Raw genomic sequence first — 20,690 nt, 5'->3', positions numbered from 1 at the left:
GTTTAATTTTTATAAAGAATAAATAAATAAATGTCAAAAAAAATTATATATTTATCAAAAAAAAAAAACTAAACTAAATAGATATATACACCTTTTTTTTTTTTTTTGATAAGTAGATACATCTTTAACTCCCATTAAAACGTTGCCTACAAAATAGGATCACTCTCCTAATAGTTTTCAAATTGCTTTATCCATTTAAAAAAATTAAAACTAAAGCAAACACACTTTTTTAGTAAAACAAAACACATTTATCGTACCAAAAAAAAAAAAAAAAAACCACATCTACCGTTACAAACTATTTGATCCTAAATTTTAGTTCCAACTCTCCAATATATCTTACGTTTAAAAAAAAAAAAAAATATATATATATATATATATATATATATATAACTGAAGGTAATTGTAAAAGTTGGATTGCTACACCTATTAAAACCACGTTTGTTCTAAAAAAAAAAAAAAAAAAAAAAAAAAAAAAAAAAAAAAAAAAAAAAAAAAAAAAAAAAAAAAAAAAAAAAAAAAAAAAACCACGTTCTCACATCCACCACAATATTATCCTTCTCCTTCAGTTTCTTTTTCCGTCATCCACCCAATCATCTTCCACCATCTTTCACTCTCACTTTGTTAAGTCTTCACAATTTTTTCAAATCCTATTCATAAATTGATACATGTTTTGATGTCAAAATGGTAGGCCTCTGAATCTGAAATGGGCAAAGGCTCTAATAGTGGCTCCAATGTGGTGTTTTGGTCATTGTTGGTCCTCAATAGGAAGGTCGGGGATAGGTTTTTGGTTTTGGACACTTTCTCACTAATTCCACTGGATTATCATCATCGTCATCCTCTACTTTTAGTTTACTAGATAGATTGCGGCTGTGGGTTTAGGAGATTACTAGCCTCTGAACACGCGCTCACGCGCGTGTTCAGAGGCTCTTCTATTTTTTGGGTAAAAGTTAATTTAGAATATTTATTATAATTTGAGATTACTACATTTTCCAATCACAAAAAAAAAAAAAAACCTAGGGATGTGATGAGTGTCATGTGTGGAGAAATAATTTTCCAATCACAATAATTTTTCATCACAAAAAAATCTAGGGGTGTGAATGGGAAAATTATTTCTCCACACATGACACTCATCACAGCCCTAGGTTTTTTTTTTTTTGTGATTGGAAAATGTAGTAATCTCAAATTATAATAAATATTCTAAATTAACTTTTACCCAAAAAATAGAAGAGCCTCACGCGCGTGTTCAGAGGCTAGTATTTCTAATGTGGCTTAAGAATATTTCAATTCTCTTCATAAAGTGCGCCACACAGCAGAACCTCATACTTTCCCACATGAGGTCTCTGCTTTTATATATATATATATATATATATATTGATTGATTTTAAATATATATCATATGTTTTTGTTAGCTTCTTTGCCCCTCTCCCTAATTTAATAAAACAAAAATACTAGTTTATGTTTATGTTTATTTTATTTCTCAATTGAACTGGGATAGTTATTTGGTATGTCGTGTTAATTATTGAACTAGTTCAAATTTATTTTGTTTCTTAACTGAGATGGGATAGAACTATTTGATTTCATACTAATTAAATGTCATTTGGTTGGATATTTTATTGATATGATAATTTGTATTTGGTGGTGCTACAATTTAGAGTTTTTAGATGGCAAAGGCAGCAAATAATTGTAATATTGTTGTTATTCTTTTTTTCTTTTTTCTTTTTTTAATTCCAACATGTGGATCCAACTTGACCCATGTGGGTTGGGTTGGACCCCTATGATGAGTTGGGATGTTTTCAATTCACCCATGGTAAGTTGGATTTAGAAAACCCCTCACCCACTAAGTCCTCCTCGGGGATTGTCCATAATTCATATAATCAGTTGGCAAAGAGTGTCCACTACTCATAATCACAAAAGTCAACAAATTGTAAAATTGGGTGTGCGATTGGGCGTCCATAGGTGGACCGAGAGCTTTTATTACATTTCAACAAACAGAAATACCATTTTTATTCCCTATGACCATCTCAATCAAACATTCAAGAAAGGCAACTGCTAGCAACAGCCAACAGCTATATTCATCAATATAAATTACATGCGCAGGGCCGTAGGGATTTTGTAACACATCAATGTGTGTACAAAGTAACAAAACTGTGGACGTAGAAATCTTTTCTTCGTATTTCTGCCTATTCCCAAATACGTTCCTCACCAAATGGTGCATCTAATTGGGTTGCTTCCAAAGCCCAATTTGGTTACAAAAGGCTGATAGCCACTAAGAAGGAAATTACAATTGTACACATTGCCATTTCAAACCCAGAAAAAAGACTAATTTGGAGACCTTCTATCCATTTTTTTTTCAATAAAAAAAAAAATTTCAGGGCTGCAATCAATTATGAATTGGGTCCAAATACCCTTCAAACTCCAACTACAGAGTTATAAGTACCATAAGCAGCAAAAAGCAATCCACATGATAATATGCAAATATCCAAGGCTCTTTGCCAGAAATGTAGAGAAGAACCAAATAATACCAAGTGAAATGTGGCTGGCAAAACAAACGAGATCAGTGCACAAACAGTACTCCCCACAAGCGACACAAATACACCAAACCCTGGCACGTACGAGGCCAAGACCGCCAAAACCACCACCAAAATTGCACGAGTCATATACATTGCATACTTTCCTATTCTTGTTGTTGGATACTCACTGTTATGGTGGAGCTTCCGAAACCATTTTCCCTTCCCTAAATTCCTTTCCACAATCTCGTTAATTGGATGTACCATGATTGGGAATGTGAAGATTATTCCCAAGCACAGGCCAACCTGTTAGCAGACATCATAAAATCATTTCAGCTACAAGACAAAGTTATATTAAAAACTACAGTGGCGAATATTTATAAGACAGGAACATGTTGCATCAACAGTCACATATCATATGACAAACTCATTAAGATTAAATTAACTTGAATCCTGGACAAGTCCATAGTACAAATTCACTATATCAATAAAATTATTTAAGCTACAAAACACCGGCTATCTTAAAACCTACAGTGATGAATATGAGACAAAGGAACATGTTGCACCAACGGTCACATATAACAAGCTCATTAAGATTAAATGAACTTGAATCCTTGACAAGTCCATAATACAAAATTCACTAGATCAATAAATTATAACCCAGCAAACCAAACCTTAATCACATATAGTGTTTGAACCATGGCATTATACATATATGGATGAATATAATAGATTAAATTGCAAATATCCACCTTTAACTGAGCAATCAACCACCTAATGTCGCTAAATATTCTAAATACCCCCCTAACACTCAAATAGCCATTAAATTAAGACAAAAACAACTGCACAAAAAGGAGAAATTGAAGATTTTTTTTTTTTTTTTTTTGGGGGGGTTGTTTTGGTAGCATAGTTGTCCAGTAATTTGCTCCTAAAATGATAGTCATTTGAAATTTTAAGTGATAATAAGAACTAAGAAGTTGATTACTCAGATTTAATTTCAGAGAGGAAAACATATCTGAAGTGATGTTTAAATGGATATCTGTAATTTACCAAACTATTAATGTTGTATGGGAAAATGATACTAGGAGATCCTTTTAGCAATACTTTGAAAAGTCCTTTATTTCGATAAAACACAGTATACTGAGCACATGGGTAGACACAACTTTTTTTTATTGGCACATGGGTAGGCACATTTTTTATTATTAATTAATGAAAAATACTAACGAATACTCTTAGAGTAATGGTTAATAATCCATTTAAAGGAAATTTTTATGGAAAAAGAAAAGAAAAAATCAATTAATATAAATTACAGAGTTAGGTGCATTATTTATAAAATTAAAAAATTGTCTTTACTTAGCCAAGCATGTGCACGTGTCCAATAAATTTTTATAAGACAACTGTAATGCATATAGAAATTATATGCAAACGACAAGACATCACTACACAAAAGATATACATCTAGTCACTGCATACATAAATTTAATCATTGCAGTAGTAGGTGAATGAAGTTGGATCTTAAGCTTCTAAGTTAGTCCTATGTTCACACCATTTTTCACTTATTCACTCCAAGGTAAGCATTCTGCTTAAACACAAAGCATGGAGTGCAAAACTGAAAGAATTGGGATTTGGGAATTCTTAATTCTAAAATAAGAATTACCTTAATTCCAAAGATATAGAATATATGTCAAGAAAAATAAAAGCATGTAGAATGAGGACTCGTATACACAAAATACAAGGTGCTAACACATTACCTGAACTGCTATAGATGTCCAATTATGGGGGAGATTAAGAGTTATGATGTCTTTAGTTTGATCACCATAAGCCATGTAACCAAAGAATCCGAAGGAAGCATACAAAAGGGTTATCCCTGTGAAAACCGTAGCTAGCAACTTTGGGAAACTGGATTTGTCTTTCATAGAGGCTTCCAATGCCAATGTCATCCCAAACCCCTCAAAGCAGAACACTGCCATCCCTCCTGCAAATGGCAATCCTCCTATGTTGGATGTGATCGCCGTCCTATCTCTAAATGAAAATTCACCTCCTACCACTTTTTGTATATCCTGCTTCACCACAATTGCCATAGCTAACAAATTACAAATATCGGCAAAGATGCTGAAAGGTGATAGAACTGATAGACTGCTTATCCATGACAAGCCAATTTCAATTGGGACTAACAAAAATATGTAAGACGCCAAGTTGAGGCCATAGCCTTTGAATATTGATGAAAGGTTTTGTCCAATGAATACCAGATATGCCACTGAACCTCCACATTGGGCAATCAAAATAAGGAATTCTGCTACATATCGACCTGTCCTTCCTAAACATTTATAACCCAAGTCGCCATAGCTCTTCAGATCCATTGATTCTTCTTCTGATGACAACTTTCGTCTGCATTGAACCTGTTGAAGTAAATGTAACATGTGAATAAGAAGTTCCAAAAGTTGCAGCTTTTCATAGCACTTTTAAGAGATTTTCAACAAATAAGCAAATAAGTTTTTAGCGAAAAGTTGCATCTAAACTCACCACCTAACTTCTTGATTCTGGCTTTTAAGACATAAAAGAGTGTTGTAAATTCATTCAACTTATAAATTAAAGAACTTGTAGCAAAAAAGACAGGATCAACATTAATAATGATGTACAATGATAATTCGGCCCCGTTATATTCCAACTTTGAAAATCAAATACTTATATATGAAAATCTTTTTGCTCAACAAACAACAAAAGATAAAAGATTTAAAGAAATAACTTCAGGAGTAAAAACATAGTCTTTCACAGAATAATCATCAATGAGTCAATTTCAAGAGCCTGCAGTCCAAATCTCAATCTATCTATGATTAGCAAAAGAAAGAAAGATTGAAAGGAAGAAAAAGTTGGTTCAAAAAAAAAAAAAAAAAAAAAGAGAGAGAGAGAGAGAGAGTGATGAATGAACTGACAAGGAGGAGCATGCAATAGTAGCTGCAGAGCCCAACAATGATAACACCAAACAATCCAGCAAGCCAACCAGCAATTCTGAAAGCGAAAGGGAGGCCCAACACACCGGTCCCAATAACAGACACTATAATATTTCCAAGTGTCTGAGCTATTGAAGCTGTTCCTTTCGAAGAAGATTCAAGCAAAGGAACCGAACAAGGAGAAGAAGAAGAAGAAGAAGAGGAAGAAGATCCGGCCTTTCTTTGTTGCTCGTAATCCATAGTCAAAAATAAAAAATAAAAGAAAAAAAGAAAAACCCAACTGCTATGCTTTGCTCACTCTATCTACTTGTGTTTTATAGGACTACTCGACTTCTGCTAAGGCATCAAAGGTAGTTTCATTAGTGTTGTACTCGTTTTGGTAGGAGGGATCTGATTTTGGTTGTTGTGGGATTTTTTTTTTTTTTTGCGAAAAGGTTGTTCTGGGATTTGGATCCTCCGTTTGAGTCATGAACCAATTAGCCTTTTTCTGTGGTTGTTTTGTTTGGTGTGTATGGAATATTTGACTCATGTGAGTAATCATATGAAAAAAAAAACTATAATTTACTATTTATTACTTGGCAAACTGTAATTGGTTATGTCGCCTTTTTATGGACCAGTCATTTTTCACTATCATTTATAATTTACTTTACCAGATAATTGTAATAAAAATTGTGGTGTTTTATGTGTTTGAAGGAATTTTGATAGAATATAGATCCCTATCATCCCACGTCGGCCAAAGTAAGTTTGGAATGTGATTGACTTCTTCCTAAAGTGACCCTCTAGTCTCTATTCAGGTATGGCCCACTTTAGGAAGGCGTTTACGTTTTAGCAAAAAAGATTCCAATTTTGGATGGTTGGTGGAAGCATGAAAACCGCCCCCAGAAAGTTACGTGATAGATATCATATTACCATGCCATTCAGGGAAAAAAAAAATAATAATAATAATAAAATAGATAGATGAGAAATTTTCAAAACATTTTTTTGACAATTTTTTATTAATTCTTATCAGACTATAGGACTACCATTGATATCAATTTATTAGCTATCATTAACAATTTTTCACCCCAATAATTGTGAAATATTAGATTAATTGGATCTCATCTCACAACACATTTCGAATATGCCGGAATTGCAAGTCCCACAAGAGAAAAAAGATCTTATCTATCATATACATGTATCATCTCTCTTATAGTGTGTAGACTCCACCGACGAGTAAAGACCCACAAATTCTGAGAAAGGGGGAAAGGATATCTTAATAGTCTAAAGGCACGGCTTGCTTTTTTACACCTCATAATAGGTTCGTGGTTCTAGGTTATTAGTGCAAACGTAAAATTGTTGTTACCACATGTACATATTAAGGCAACCAATTCTCTTTACAATATTCATGACTTTCACTAATATGTCAGGTGGTCTAGCGGACAGGCCTTGGACCAACAAGACTTCCGTCTTGGGTTTGAGGTTTTAGAAATTTCAGCTGGGGTAAAAAACAACTGAAATGACTGCATTTCAGCATCTCGCAATATAATGCTCAGTAATAGCCAGATTATAACTCAATGCATAAAGGATTCTACTTCATTGATCAATTATACCAAGAACACAGATCATACTAATGTATGAAAAACTGTCATGATTTTGCATACATTTTTCATAAGTTACACAGCAAGAATGGTCATGCCCATTACCAATTTTTTCCCTGACAGCAAAGCGTGCTTTCTATTCTCTCCCAACTAGTTTGTCATAAGTCATAACATACATAATTGTTGAGACATGTATCGGGCTAACACAATTACGCTGCTGCATTTTTACAATTTCTTTCTTCCCTATTTTCAGATCATCTGAAAACTATTGGGCTGGCAAACACAGTCAATAGCATGAATCAGTTTCCTCCTAGGACCTACAGCATTTGCACCCATATCCTTGAGCTTCTTCATTGTCAAATTCACTAACTGAAATTTATTCACACTCTTCCTCTGAAAAATCCTCACAAACTGACCTAGTCCAAGTGAGGCTAACCACCTGCTCAACCCACCTGCTTTTTGAAGATTCCTCTCAAGATTTGACGCCCTCAGCCTTTGATTTAGCAACTTTCCCCCATCAAGAAAGCTAATGGGGCAATGTAATAATCTTTGCCGCTTAATAGCTCCTGGGGTGTTAGATACCCCAAATCTTTTATAAATCATTGGAGTATCAGCTTGATCTGGATTTTCTGGATCCCTTCTTAAATCTAGCCTTGGTGCCTTGGCTAATGTTGGCATGCCTTGGGCAGGAGCTTTTCTTGCAAACCGAGTACCCTTTTTATGTATGAATTTCTCACGTTTGTCAACCGATGGCATTCTGGGACATATATCAATTGGAGATTGTATTTGGTTACTCACTGTTTTTCTGGGTACAGCTTGTAGCTGACTTGGTCCCTGGTTTTGAGTTGTCAAATTTTTAGCAGCTGGTAGAGGAGGCACCAAAATGGTGATTCTCTGCCTTTTCACGATCACCCAACTCTCTTCTCCCAGCCAGTCCAGATCATTATTAAAGTTTGATGAATCAATGTGGCCATTTGGAGTGTTATTCTTGTTTTTACGGATTGCCGTAAGCTGTCTTTGCTTTGATCTCACCATCGGTAGAGAATCTGCTAGTCATAAATTGTGCAATAGACTTAGAATTCAATACATCATTTGATTACAAGCAATGATATCCATAATGATGACATTATCTGAAGAGTTCTTCTAGGATCACAACTTTTGCCACAACTCTAATGTGACAGATTATGGGCGGTGGAGAGACTGTGAGTAGTTGTCTATTACTTTCACATGGACCCACCATTTTTTCTCCACCCTCATAGTCTGCCACATCAAAGTTGTGGCACAAAAACTTGTGGTCTTAGATATTCTCTTATTTGAAAGTGGAACAAATCAACAAGTACAACTTTGACATAGTAGCTGATAGACCAAACAAGAATTGCTTTGCTCAAAATATAACAATTTAAATACATGCAAAACATACTGGGGAGGAAACAAGATCTTTTCCAAAATCCTTGTATTATCTAGGAACCAGATTGAGCGGTCCACTCCATCTACTTAATCTTAAGGCACAAATATAACAAAGTTTGACTAAACATGAGAAGAGTCAATCCAAGTGAGAGTTCCTGTGAACTACAAAGGTGTTATCAAGTTTTTATGTCTGAGGTTTTGCACCCAGAACTGCTACAGAGGCTCTAATTTTTTTTTTTTTTTTTTAAAAAGCATTCCTTTAAAAGGTGCTGAAAAGGGCGCAACTCTAGTACACAGTAAGTATACAAAAGGAAGAGCCAAAAAGAAAGAAAAAAGAAGAAAGATAAGAGAAGGTTTAAGAGTATCATCTAAATTCATGTCCACTAGATAATCAACCAGGTTCTACCTATCCAAAAAAAAATCCACCAGGTTCTAGATGGAAAAAGTAGTCGAAGTTGATGTCCACTCATACAGAGATTAAAGAAATAAATTTTCAATTAAACTGGCAATGTCTCGTTTCCTACAATTGTTCATCTATTCTGCTCTCTCCAAATAGTCTACATAAAGCACAAAGGAATTGACCCCAAAATTACGGTACAAATATGATTAATAAAACTCCACTTTCAACATGAAAATTAATCCACTACTAAGCCTGGCATTACCTGGCTTACCCCAAGTAGGCTTAGCACTAGCGTTTGCATCTCTCAAGCCATTGAATAATGAAGAAACAGATGGTTCACAGACTCCCCCATCAGATTTACACATACGATACCAATCCATCAAAAATATGCTGTGTTTCTGAAAATTATCTGTTTTTTAGAATTTTCCCCGGAGCCATGGCCGAAGTGAAGAATACAACCCAAGACAGAACTTTTACCTTCCATGTACTTTTCCAGGGAAATGAATGGTCATCCCCTGATCACAAAAACTATAGCTTTTGACATGAAAACCCTTTGTTTTTTAAGGAAGCCAAACCATTCTATCTTCTCCCACTTGTCTGAGTTTGATAGAATATAAGTCCTCCGAGAAATTATCTAAAGATTTAACCCCCAATCTTGAACCGCTCTTAGGAAAAAAGGATTCCAATGAAAACTTACATTTGCCCTTTATATGTAATATATTATATACCACTCTTGCATCTGTCTCTAGGAATTAGAAAAGCTCAGGATAGTTCTCCAAGAATGAAGAATCTCCGTGCCAACAACGAACCCTAGTACCATCTCCCACATCAAATCTCATAAAACTAGCAAATTTATTCCAACCCCCTCTAATGTGTTTCCATAAGAGAATTCCATGAGAGCCCCTCACAACTTTTGAGAGCCCCAAGCAGAGCCATATTTTTTTTCTATTACCAGCCTCCAAAGAGCATCCCTCCCTACCACATACCTCCACAGCCATTTTCCAAGTAGAACTTAGGATCCGTTTGGATACAGTTGAAAACTAAAAAACACTGTAACAAAATAATTTTTAAATGTGTGAATAGTACCGTGAGACTCATTTTTAATGAAAAAGTTGTTGAAAAGTGAAATTTGTGGATCCGTAAACAGTGCACACCATGCACTGTTCACAGGAAAAGTCAAACATTTCGGCTCAAAAAAAAAAAAAAAAAAAACAGCTGAAACGCAAAACGTGCATTTAGGAAGCGCAAACGCACTCCCCAAACGCACACTTAGTTAAAAAGCAAAAGCTTTTTAATCCCCAAACCTCCAGTTTAAAGCAAGGGACAAATTGTTCGCCAATTTACTAGATGGATTTTTGTGATCATCTTCTATGCCATCCCAAAGAAAGTCTCTCTAAAAATTGTTCATCCTTGTACAGACTCTAGTAGGCAAAGGGAATAAAGACAAAGTAAGTGGGACAATTGAAGAGCTTGTTCTTGATCAGAGTGAGTTGCCCTCCTTTTGATAAAGATTTTCTTACAACCAGCCAGTCAATTCTCGATTCTTCCTAAAATGCTATCCCATGAATTCCTTGCCTCAAATGTGCTCCCTTTGGAAGCACCAAATATTTCATTGGAATGTGTGCTATTGCACAACCCAACAAATTACCACATCCATTACAGGAACCATTTCAGATTCACTCTAAGCCCCAAGACTGCTTCGAAATAGATGAGAATGCATCGCAAATAGCTTAATTTTTTATAAATAGCGTAATTGAGCTACATATTTTTCGTGGGAAAAAACTTAGGTACAGTACCTTAAGTGTTGTTCCTTACGTTCCACTTTTGAAATTCAGCCATATGGCTACTTAACTAAAAAATATACTTTCAACCCATGAAAAAAAATTCACATGGCAAAATCTTAAAAGGGGAACCTAAAGAACAGCACCTAAGTACCGTACCTAAGTTTTGCTCTTTTTTGTGGAAGTAATGGAAGAATTTCCTCACCTCAGTTTGCATCACGTCCCTACAGACTTGGTTAAAAAGAAATCGAAAAGTCATCTTAGTGCGGATACAAGATACAGGCTTCCAATCATGTAGATATATAGAGAAAACGGCCCAACATATGACCTCATGGATGGAGCCTGTTGATAGTTGAGCTAGGATGTCAATTCGGGTTAGTGTGTTGTGTCGAGGTAGGGTATTTGGCTACTCCAACAGTGCAGCATCTGTAGCTTCCAAGCTAGGCAAAAGTAAACTGCCAATGGGACGCAATGATACAGATTTGTGGTGCAAATCACCATAAAGTTGTACAATGTTATCCCAGACTTCTTCTTGACTGGAGGTTACTGCATCACCTATTTTTTAACCCCCCAACGAAATTGTTGAACCTATGAGAATTAGCCAACCTATGGAAAAATACTGTATTTCTATCTTCTTCCTTCAAAAATTATGCCTGAGAGTTCCATCTAAAGCTAGTCTCCTACAAAATTATGGAAAAACCTAAATCAATTAAAATCTTTGTTTGTTCGTACTCTTTTTGATTGGTTCAGGGCTTGGGGTTCTACACATTGTTATGCTTTTTCTGAGTTTCTAGATTCTCTTAGATCTGGCATTTGATTTACTTGTATTCTTATGATCCTTTGTGTTCATCATCGTGAGCACAAGGTTTTTCTTTCTTTGTCAATAAAATTGAATTCTTACCTATTAAAAAAGCTTTGGCATTTTCCCATCTGATTTTTTCCTTCAAGGACAATATTCTCTCTTCTTCTAGACAATAAATCCTGTTTATCTTCCAGTAATATCTAATTCCTTTTACTCACATCTTTTAAAGCTTGCTTGATCTAGATTCCTCAATCATTTTTTAAGGCTTTACTAGGTATCCCATAAAACTAACTCCACCATTGTTTCACTTGCTCCACAAACCCCTCCCTCCTATTTAAGCCACATATTTCAAATTTTAAGGATCCTTTCCCTCTGCTAATCCCATTCACATCAAGCAATAAAAGAAAGTGGTCTTATAACATATGTTGGAGTAGACACTAAGTTAGATTGTAGAAATGCTCCTCCTAATCTGGTGTGATAAAGAACCTGTCCAATCTGGACATAGAAATGTACTTGTGATTGTTAGACCACATAAAGATCCACCTTATAAGCGTATGTTCATTAAGCCAAGAGTTAATTATACCCAATCCCCCATTTTGAACTGGTTTACAAATCTGAGTCCAATTAACTAGGTGAAATTTATGCTCCTCACCAATCCCACTCCATAAAAAATCTCTCTGAAGTTTTTCAATATGTTTGGCTACGGAAGAGAGAAAGAAAGTAGGTATGTAGACTTGAGAATGTGCTTTTAATCAGAGTAACCCTACTATAAATAAAGCCACTTCCACCCCACTAACCTCCTTTCCAACCTCTCAAGAATTGAATTCCAAACTGTCCTCTCCTTGAATTTATCACCCAAAGGAAGACCCAAATATTTCATTGGAAAAGAGGACTGTCTACATCCTAACTAAGCCACAATTTCTTCCAAATTGATCAATTCCCCTACCTGGACCAACTATGATTTTCCCAAGTTAATCTTTAGACCCGATACCACTTCAAACAACAAGAGAATATCCCATAATTTTTCTATTTGACTCAAAGCAGCATCACAAAAGATCAAGGTGTCATCTACAATTAGTAGATGAGACACCATCAAGGACCTATAGTCTGTGGTAACAATTGTGAAGCCCGAGATAAGCCCATCATTAATTGCTACCGCCAACAAACACCTCAAAGCCTCCATCACAATGCCAAACAACATCAAGGAAATCTACTTGCTGTAAACCTCTAGAGCTCCTGAAAAAATCACAAGGAATGCCATTTATCAAAATGGAAAATTGAACAATAGAAATACAGAAAATATAATCCACTTCCTCCATCTTTCTGAAAACCCGCATCTCTATAGCATATACATAAGAAAGTCCCAAGACACGTGATTGAAAGCTTTCTCCAAATCCAATTCACACAACCCTCCTGGAATCTCTGCCTTCAATCTACTATCTAAGCACTTGTTAGCAATTAAAACGGAATCCAAGATGTGCCTATCTATGACAAAGGCATTCTGCAATTTCAAAATAATTATATACAAGACCCTTTTAAGCCTATTAGCCAAAACCTTAGAAATTATTTTGTAAACTCACCCCACCAGAATAATGGGCCTAAAATCTCTTGCATCCATAGCATCCACTTTTTTTAGAATAAGAGCCAGAAAAGAAGCATTAAGGCAATTCTCGAAAATAGCTTGGGCATGAAAATTCTGAAAGAACTCCATAATTTCCAGCTTTAGAATATGCCAACATGATTGAATGAAGGCCATAGAGAAACCATCTAGACTTGGAACTTTATCTCTATAAACCTTGTACCACCCCCCGGTGTACTTATTTGCAGTTTTTTTTTTTTTTTTAAATTTTCGTTACTTATAAATTTAAAAAATAAAAAATAAAAAATAAAAAACCAAGATCTTAAAATTATTTAAAGAAAAATCCCACATGGCAGTGGCAACCCTTTCTGCTCCCACTCTTTCACTAGTGAAACGAGTGACGTTAAAGTTACCCATGCACCATGGGACTCCCCTCCAAGGCTCCAACTATAAACCTCTGCCATTTCCAACCACAACTGGGGCCGTATACCCCAGAAAAACCCAAATGAAGCCATCGTCAATGTCTCTGAATTTACAGGTAACAGAGTAGTTGCCACTGCCAATTCCCAAATATTAACCATTCTTTTGTCCTGGAGCACCAGAAAACCACCTCACAAAGTGCAAACAGGTCCAGTCTACAAAATGTTTACCTTTTAAACTCCTCATAATTTCCCTAGTTATGCACTCCATCTTGGTTTCCTAGAAACACACAATGTCTACCTTCCAGTCCCTCAAAAATTTCTGATCCTCTGCCACTTTTCCCCATTGTGCAAACCACATACATTCCAGGATAGTATTTTAATTTTCATGATGATTGCAAAAAAAGAACCCTACCTCTTCTTGTAGTAGTATCCTTATATTCCCAACGCTTGATTACCAAATTATGTATACTCTTATGTTTCAAACACAACAATAGAAGGTGTATTCTGTTATTGTGATTTGCTTTGCCCAAAAATCAAATGGTCCTAAACTAAAACTGGAATCCTCCTTTTGCTTCTGTGAATTTCACAAAAAATAAATAATGTTGTTTGGATGGAAGAGACTTCATCTTAAGATATGAGTAGATCTGAAATATGACCAGTGACTGCTCATGATCTACTTTGCATAAACCATTTGTATTGCACCCTGAAAGAATTTGTGAAGACAATGCCTTCCTGATAAACTTGCTCTTGGCTGAATTAAAAAATGCCAGCATCCCTACAATCAACTCATCCAAAGAAAAGCAAACTCTTCCTAACATAAAGTTGTGGGTCATACTGCATTTTTTAAAACCATCTTTACATAGTTAATTATTCAGCTTAAGTAAATACATTGCTTAGTCATACAACAAACAAGACCATGGAAGACACAACTATGAATACGCTCAGCATTTTTAATTTTAAAAACAGTATAATTTTGTAGACAAATAGCTGACTTTTGACTCCACTAAAGATCAGCAATTTAAAAAAAAAAAAAAATTATGTATCCTAATTAGACCTTTCTTTTTTCTTTTTCTATTTAAATGAATAAAAGGTTTTATTCAATCAAAACAGAGAGTACAAACACTAAAATACAAGACAAGTTTGAGCAGCTAAACTACTACTGACCAAACAACAACTATAGCAACAGAGGCTACACTACAAATACTAAGCAAAACAACAAAGACACATTCATCTCCAAACAGCACCAAAATATCAAACATGGAAAAATAAATCCTTTATAAGCTGCACAACACCCTACTTTGAATGGAATCCTTAAACATTTGTATGTCTCCTAATGCACCTTTTTATTTACAGAATTGCAGGTTTGGCACTTTTTTCCCATCCGGGGTTTCAGTAAAAAGCTAAAATCATATGAGCAAGCTCATTTTTTTATTGTATCTTCCGACTACCTTCCCTTTCACTCTCCTCTCCTCCCCTCCGATATCCCTCTATCCAAATATTGGGTAATTGTTATTATTATTATTTTGATAATGTAGTGAACATTTCTAAAGAAGAGCCATTTGGACTCGTCTCTAGCCAGTGAAACATATAGGGAACTGAACCCACCTGCCAGAACCAGTTGCCAGGTAATCCATGGGCATTCACCCTTACCGGGCTAAGCGGTTTATGATATGATTCCAATAGTATAAAGGCTTCCTAAATCAATTTGGAGTACAGATATTAGATATAAGCAATTCTTGCCTTTCCAACCTATCTAGCTTGGCAATCTGCTTGGTTGAACTTGAACATGGCATTAGTAGCCAAGAAAGCGCGGACACGGCAATTTGCCTGCCGTGCCCGTGTCGTACGCGTACGGGACACGGCTGCAAGCTTGTCCTTCCCTTCTTTTTTTTTTAAATAAGCGGACACGGCGAGAAGAGGGAAAAAAAAAAGGTAAAAATCCTAACCTGAAACGCTGCGTTTTGAGAGTATCCCTTGGCACCTTGAGTTTCCTCTCTCTATCGATCTCTCCTTCTCTCAGTCTCAGTCTCACTCTCTCGCGCCTATCTCCTCTGTCTCTTCTTCTTCTTTTTCTCAGGCGATCTCCTCTTCTTCTTCTTCTTCTTCTTCTTCTTTGGGAGAGCTGATTAGCCGATCTTCTTCCTTCTTTTTTTTTTTTTTTTTTTCCTTCTTCTTCTTCTAAATATGCCCTTTCATATTTTACAGTTTTCCACTTTTGCCTTTTGTTTTGAGCGTATACCTGTATCCTTTAAAAATTAGAGAGAAGAGTGACTTCTAATTGTTTTGGAGAATTGCATATATTGGCAAATACAGTTTTTGTTAGCGAATTATATGTAGTTATGATATATTATGCAGTACATTATGTAAATACATAATTTAGAGTAATATAGAAGACTTTTAGTTGACCATAGTAGACAAATGGTTGATATGTGTGTGTGTACGTACGTTACTGTCTATATATATGAGCAAGATGAGTAGTAGAGATCATGAAAATTTGACAACTAATTAATTTTGATTGTATTTATTATCAAAATTTTAGATTAATTAGTACGAAAACCAAATTCATTCTTGGTTTTTTATTTATAATGATTACATTAGTTAGTTTACATAATATACATGTTTTAAATTATACAAGAAATATTTAAAAAAAAATTGCATACCAAACACCAGAAAACATTCTCAAGCGCATTTTCAAGGTCGTTACCAAACACTGGAAAATAAGACAGTTTTCTAGAAAATGCTCTTTGGAAAATGAACCATTTTCCAGAAAACGTTAATGCTGAAACAAACAGAGCGTCTATTTGCATTTGGCTTATTTGGTGAGAAGTGAAAATTTATTGCTCAAAATACTATAGATAAAAGTAAAAATTAATTAAAATAGTATAACATAATCTGGAGATTCTAGCCTTTTGCCCTTAATTTTTAAAAAATTTAGCAATATGCCCTTATTTCGAAACTATATAGGGATATGCCCCTGTTTCAATACTCGATTACCTTAAAATCGAGTTTCAATGAAATAATCGATTCATAGAAAATTGAGTTATGCCCAATAAAACTACAACAACAAAAAAAAAAAAAAAAAAAAAAAAAAAATGCATGGAACTTGATTTTAGGGAAGTCGAGTTCCAAAACGCCGCTATAAGGTTTTAAAACGTCACTATAGGGCTTAAAAACGCCACTATAGGGCTCCTTGAACTGGGGATTACACTAATAAATTTTTTGCAGGAAAACGCCGCTATAGGGCTTTAAAACGTCACTATAGGGATTAAAAACGCCACTATAGGGACCCCTGAATATGGGGAATTACACTTATGAAATTTTTTTTTGCATAGAACTCGATTTCCTGAAAGTCGAGTTCCATGCAATTTTATTTTATTTTATTATTATTTTTTTTTAAGTTTGATTGGACATAACTCGATTTTCTACGAATCGAGTATTTAATTGAACTCGATTTTAGGGTAATCGAGTATCGAAACAAGGGTACACCCCTATATAGTTTGCAAACAAGGGCATATACCAATTTTTTTTTTAAAATTAAGGGTAAAATGCTAGAATCCCCAACATAATCTATAAATAATATCAAAAAGTTTTACTCAAAAAAAAAATTATATATATATATCAAAAAGTACAGTGAACTCATAAATAATAGCAAAAAAAATAAGATAAATAGTAAAATAATTTTAATTTTTCATTAATATCCAAATACATACCTAATTTTTAACATCTTTCTAGAATCGATAATAATTTGAATTTTTTTTTTATAGGAAAAGGTTTGAAATTTTGAATTTAAAATAAAAATTGGTAATTTTTTTTAAATTCTAAAACTTAAGAACTTTTAAAAAAATAATAAATTACTTTTTAACCGTTTATATTTTTAAATTTAAAATTATTTTAGTAGATAAGAGTATTTTAGATAGTTCTATAAAGATATTTTAGCACACAAAATGATGAAACCCAAAATAGAAATCCTATTATTAGTAGTATAGATATATGGGAAGTGTTGAGCACATCTTTGCGGATAAGGATCTTGATAAGAGTGGTTTTTTTTTTTTTTTAAGGAAAAGATAATGATGTCTACATTATGGATGAGTTTAAAAAACAAAATCCTAAAGTTTTGTTAAAACGTTGTGTAATTGCTTTATAAAACCAACTAAATCAGCCTGACGTAAAGAAATAAACTGTGGTGGAATATTTTCCATTCACATGAGAAAGTTTGGAATATTAACAGCAAATTTAGTTAGATTGTGAGTGACCTTATTACCTTTTCTTTTATCATGAGATTGTGTAACTACTTGGTAGTGGGGTTGTACGAGAGATTTGTTTTTTTTGTTTTTTTTTTTAATTATTTTTGAATTTAGCTATTGAATTTCCTTATATGCCTCATTTTTTTATTTCTTAATTGTAATGATAATATTATATATTATATATTATATATTAAGGGTGTTTTAGTCAATAGAGGTAGAAGTAATTAACTTTCAAAATCCTCTTAATATATAGAGATAATATATAAAGATGAACATATCATTTGTTTTTAATAAATTTTATTATATTGCTTTCTCTTTCTTTATTTTTCTCTAATTTTTACACCATCTTAGGCATTGCATCTTTCTCAAAAAAAAAAAAAAAAATCGTTTTTTTAAACTTGCCTAATGACACTCTTGAGTGAGCAAATGTGTAAACTTCAAATAGGGGTAAATGAAAAATTATACTAGCACTAAATCCCCTCTCCCAAACCAAAAAAAAGCCTCAATGAAGGATCGAAACCTGTGTGATGAGATTAGTTTAAATAATATACATGAATAGTTTTATAAATTGTCATGTAATAAGTTGAAAAAAATATTTCTACAAATTTTTGAATCCAAACTTTATCCACCTAAAATTAAAAAATAATAATAATAATAATAAAATAGCATGAGGCAGATACTCTAAAAGACTAAAACTACTGTAACTTTGTAAGTATCCCGGCTTACAATTTTCAAGTGGCAGTGTGGCACACAGTTTTATTTACCCCAAAGAAATCGCCTGTTTGGTCAACAAGTTACAAGTTACAACCCAAAGTCTGAAAATGTTGATTGCTTATTCCTTCATATTCAATTCGATCGGTATTTTTTTATATAAAAAGAACAAGAATATTCACATTCTTGATCGTTGAGAGAATTGAGGAAGGTAAAAGAGTTTTCAAAAAATTTCTCATATAAATACCATTCAACCTGTACAAAATCTAATTATTTAAAACCAAAAAAGAAGGAAAAGTTGGGAAAAATGAAATTTGGAGAGGCGTTCACGGAGTACCTGAATGGAGAACAGGACAAGTTCTTGGAAAACTGTGGGCATGTCGATTATAAGACTCTCAAGAAAGTACTCAACACCTGTCGGAGCTGCAACACTTTACGTCACTCTTGCTCCTCTGATTCTTCTGAATGCCAATGCCATTCTTGCCCATGTAAGTGTTTTTTAGTTTTTTCAGCTATATATGGAGCTGATGATATTAACAACAGTTCAGTTTTTTTAAAAAAAATTAAAGAAACGGTCAATTATGTATTCTAAATAATTATAAGAATCATGGGTTAGCTCCAATCTAAGTTGAGTTTTTGTTTTTGAGGAAAGGACTATGAATGTTGGCCACAAGAGTTGTGGCCTTGCAAATGGAGTCAACTGTGATAAGACACTCAAGTATTTGAAAAGTTTATAGTATTGTCTCTTTTTTTTCAATTGACTTTTGTATTTAATTAATTTATTTTAAATAGTACTAAATGTCAATGTTAAATTTTTGTGTAAGAGTATCTGAAGGATGAAGGAAGAGGAATGTTTGTAGGATCATTATCATTCCCATTTATGTGAGAATTCAGCATAAGGCTTTCTATGGTTAGGTAAAAAAAAAAAAAAAAAAAAAATCTGAGCTTGATGTCTGTCAAACACAATCATTTTGGTTTGTGCGATGATTGATTTTGCTTCTTTGCCATACTATACATTCTTTATGTGTTTGTTTGTGTATATTTATATGTGGGTAGTTTGCAGTTCCTCTTATTAAGCCTTGTGGAATTTGTAGTGTGTGATCAGAAGTTCTTTTCTGAGTTGATGAAGGAAGCTTCACAAATAGCTGGATGCTTTAACTCGAGAGTCAGGCATCTCCTTCATCTTCATGTTGCTACTGGTGCAAAGATATGTATTGAGCTTGCGTCATTGTTTCAAGGATGATCAGAAAGCCAGGGTACTAGAAGGATGGATGCTGATTGAATATGCTCTCATGAATGCAATTGCAATCAGAAAAATTCTTAAGAAGTATGACAAAGTATGCCCCCAATTCGTCTATATCTACTAATTAGACTTACTGATTTTGTTGATATTGTTCTGTATCAAACAATGATTTTGGTGATTTTAATGTTCTATTTTAGATTCATGGCTCTGTAAAAGGGAGGAAATTCGAATCCAAGTTGCGGGCTGAACATGTTGAGCTTTTGCAATCACCTTGGCTTATAGAATTGGGTGCCTTTTACTTGAATTCTAATGGATCAGATGATGGAGGCTTTAAGGAGGCTTCTAGTAACTTTTCCTGTGATTTCAATGTGAACCCACCTGTAATGACATTGATGCTTCCACATCTGATAAAGCTAGAATTTGATCTGACTTGTGTTGTTTGCTTGGTGAGATCTTACTTTCAGTATATTGCAAAGAAAATGAAAATTTGGATTTTGTATGTGTTCTCTTATGCCTATTTCATTATGCTTTCGCAGGATACTGTTTTTAATCCGTATGCTTTGAGTTGTGGTCATCTTTTCTGTAAGTCCTGTGCTTGTTCATCTGCTTCTGTGTTTCTCTTGGAAGTGTTGAAGTGGGCCCGTGTGTGGCTTGAATTGCCACAAGCCCACCTTATTTGACCGAATCCTATTTGTAATAGGAACCTACCTCTTCAGCCGACTTTGACATATATATATATATATATATATATTAGGTTTTGAGAAGTAGTGCAGCCGTGTGATTTTTTAAGAGTAATTCCAATTAACCTAATGAGCAGCCGTATGAGAGAAAATAGAGAAAAGAGAGGCAGCCAGTTTCTATTCTTATTTTTTCTATGAGAGAGTGCTAGGGTGTAATTGGGATTTGGGTTTCTTGAGAGTGTTCTTGTACACTATTGTATTTTCCCTGATAATAGTGAAATCCCTGCAACTCCGTGGACGTAGGCAAATTGCCGAACCACGTAAATATTGTCTTGTGCGTGTGATTGTTTTTCTTTGGCGTGTGTTTTCTCTATTTGTTACGTTTC

The 20,690-nt window shown here is 34.2% G+C and overlaps 2 protein-coding genes across 2 annotated transcripts; both read right to left on the bottom strand.

Annotated features, from left to right (window-relative positions):
* Positions 1-2,032: 2,032 nt before the first annotated feature.
* On the bottom strand, positions 2,033-5,973 carry LOC126692789 (amino acid transporter ANT1). The gene is made up of 3 exons (XM_050388555.1): positions 5,441-5,973; positions 4,259-4,906; positions 2,033-2,813 (listed from the first exon to the last, which is right to left on the bottom strand). The coding sequence occupies exons 1-3, from the start codon at positions 5,696-5,698 to the stop codon at positions 2,409-2,411; spliced, it is 1,311 nt and encodes a 436-aa protein (XP_050244512.1). The 5' UTR covers positions 5,699-5,973; the 3' UTR covers positions 2,033-2,408.
* A 1,028-nt stretch (positions 5,974-7,001) lies between these two features.
* LOC126692788 (uncharacterized) lies at positions 7,002-15,636 on the bottom strand. The gene is made up of 2 exons (XM_050388554.1): positions 15,373-15,636; positions 7,002-8,081 (listed from the first exon to the last, which is right to left on the bottom strand). Exon 2 carries the CDS (start codon positions 8,068-8,070, stop codon positions 7,285-7,287), a length of 786 nt encoding a protein of 261 aa, XP_050244511.1. The 5' UTR covers positions 8,071-8,081; positions 15,373-15,636; the 3' UTR covers positions 7,002-7,284.
* Between the last annotated feature and the right edge of the window lie 5,054 nt (positions 15,637-20,690).

Source organism: Quercus robur, chromosome 7 (assembly GCF_932294415.1).
Source record: "Quercus robur chromosome 7, dhQueRobu3.1, whole genome shotgun sequence".
In the NCBI taxonomy this organism is placed as follows: domain Eukaryota; kingdom Viridiplantae; phylum Streptophyta; class Magnoliopsida; order Fagales; family Fagaceae; genus Quercus; species Quercus robur.
This window is presented reverse-complemented; position numbering and strand designations above follow the sequence as displayed.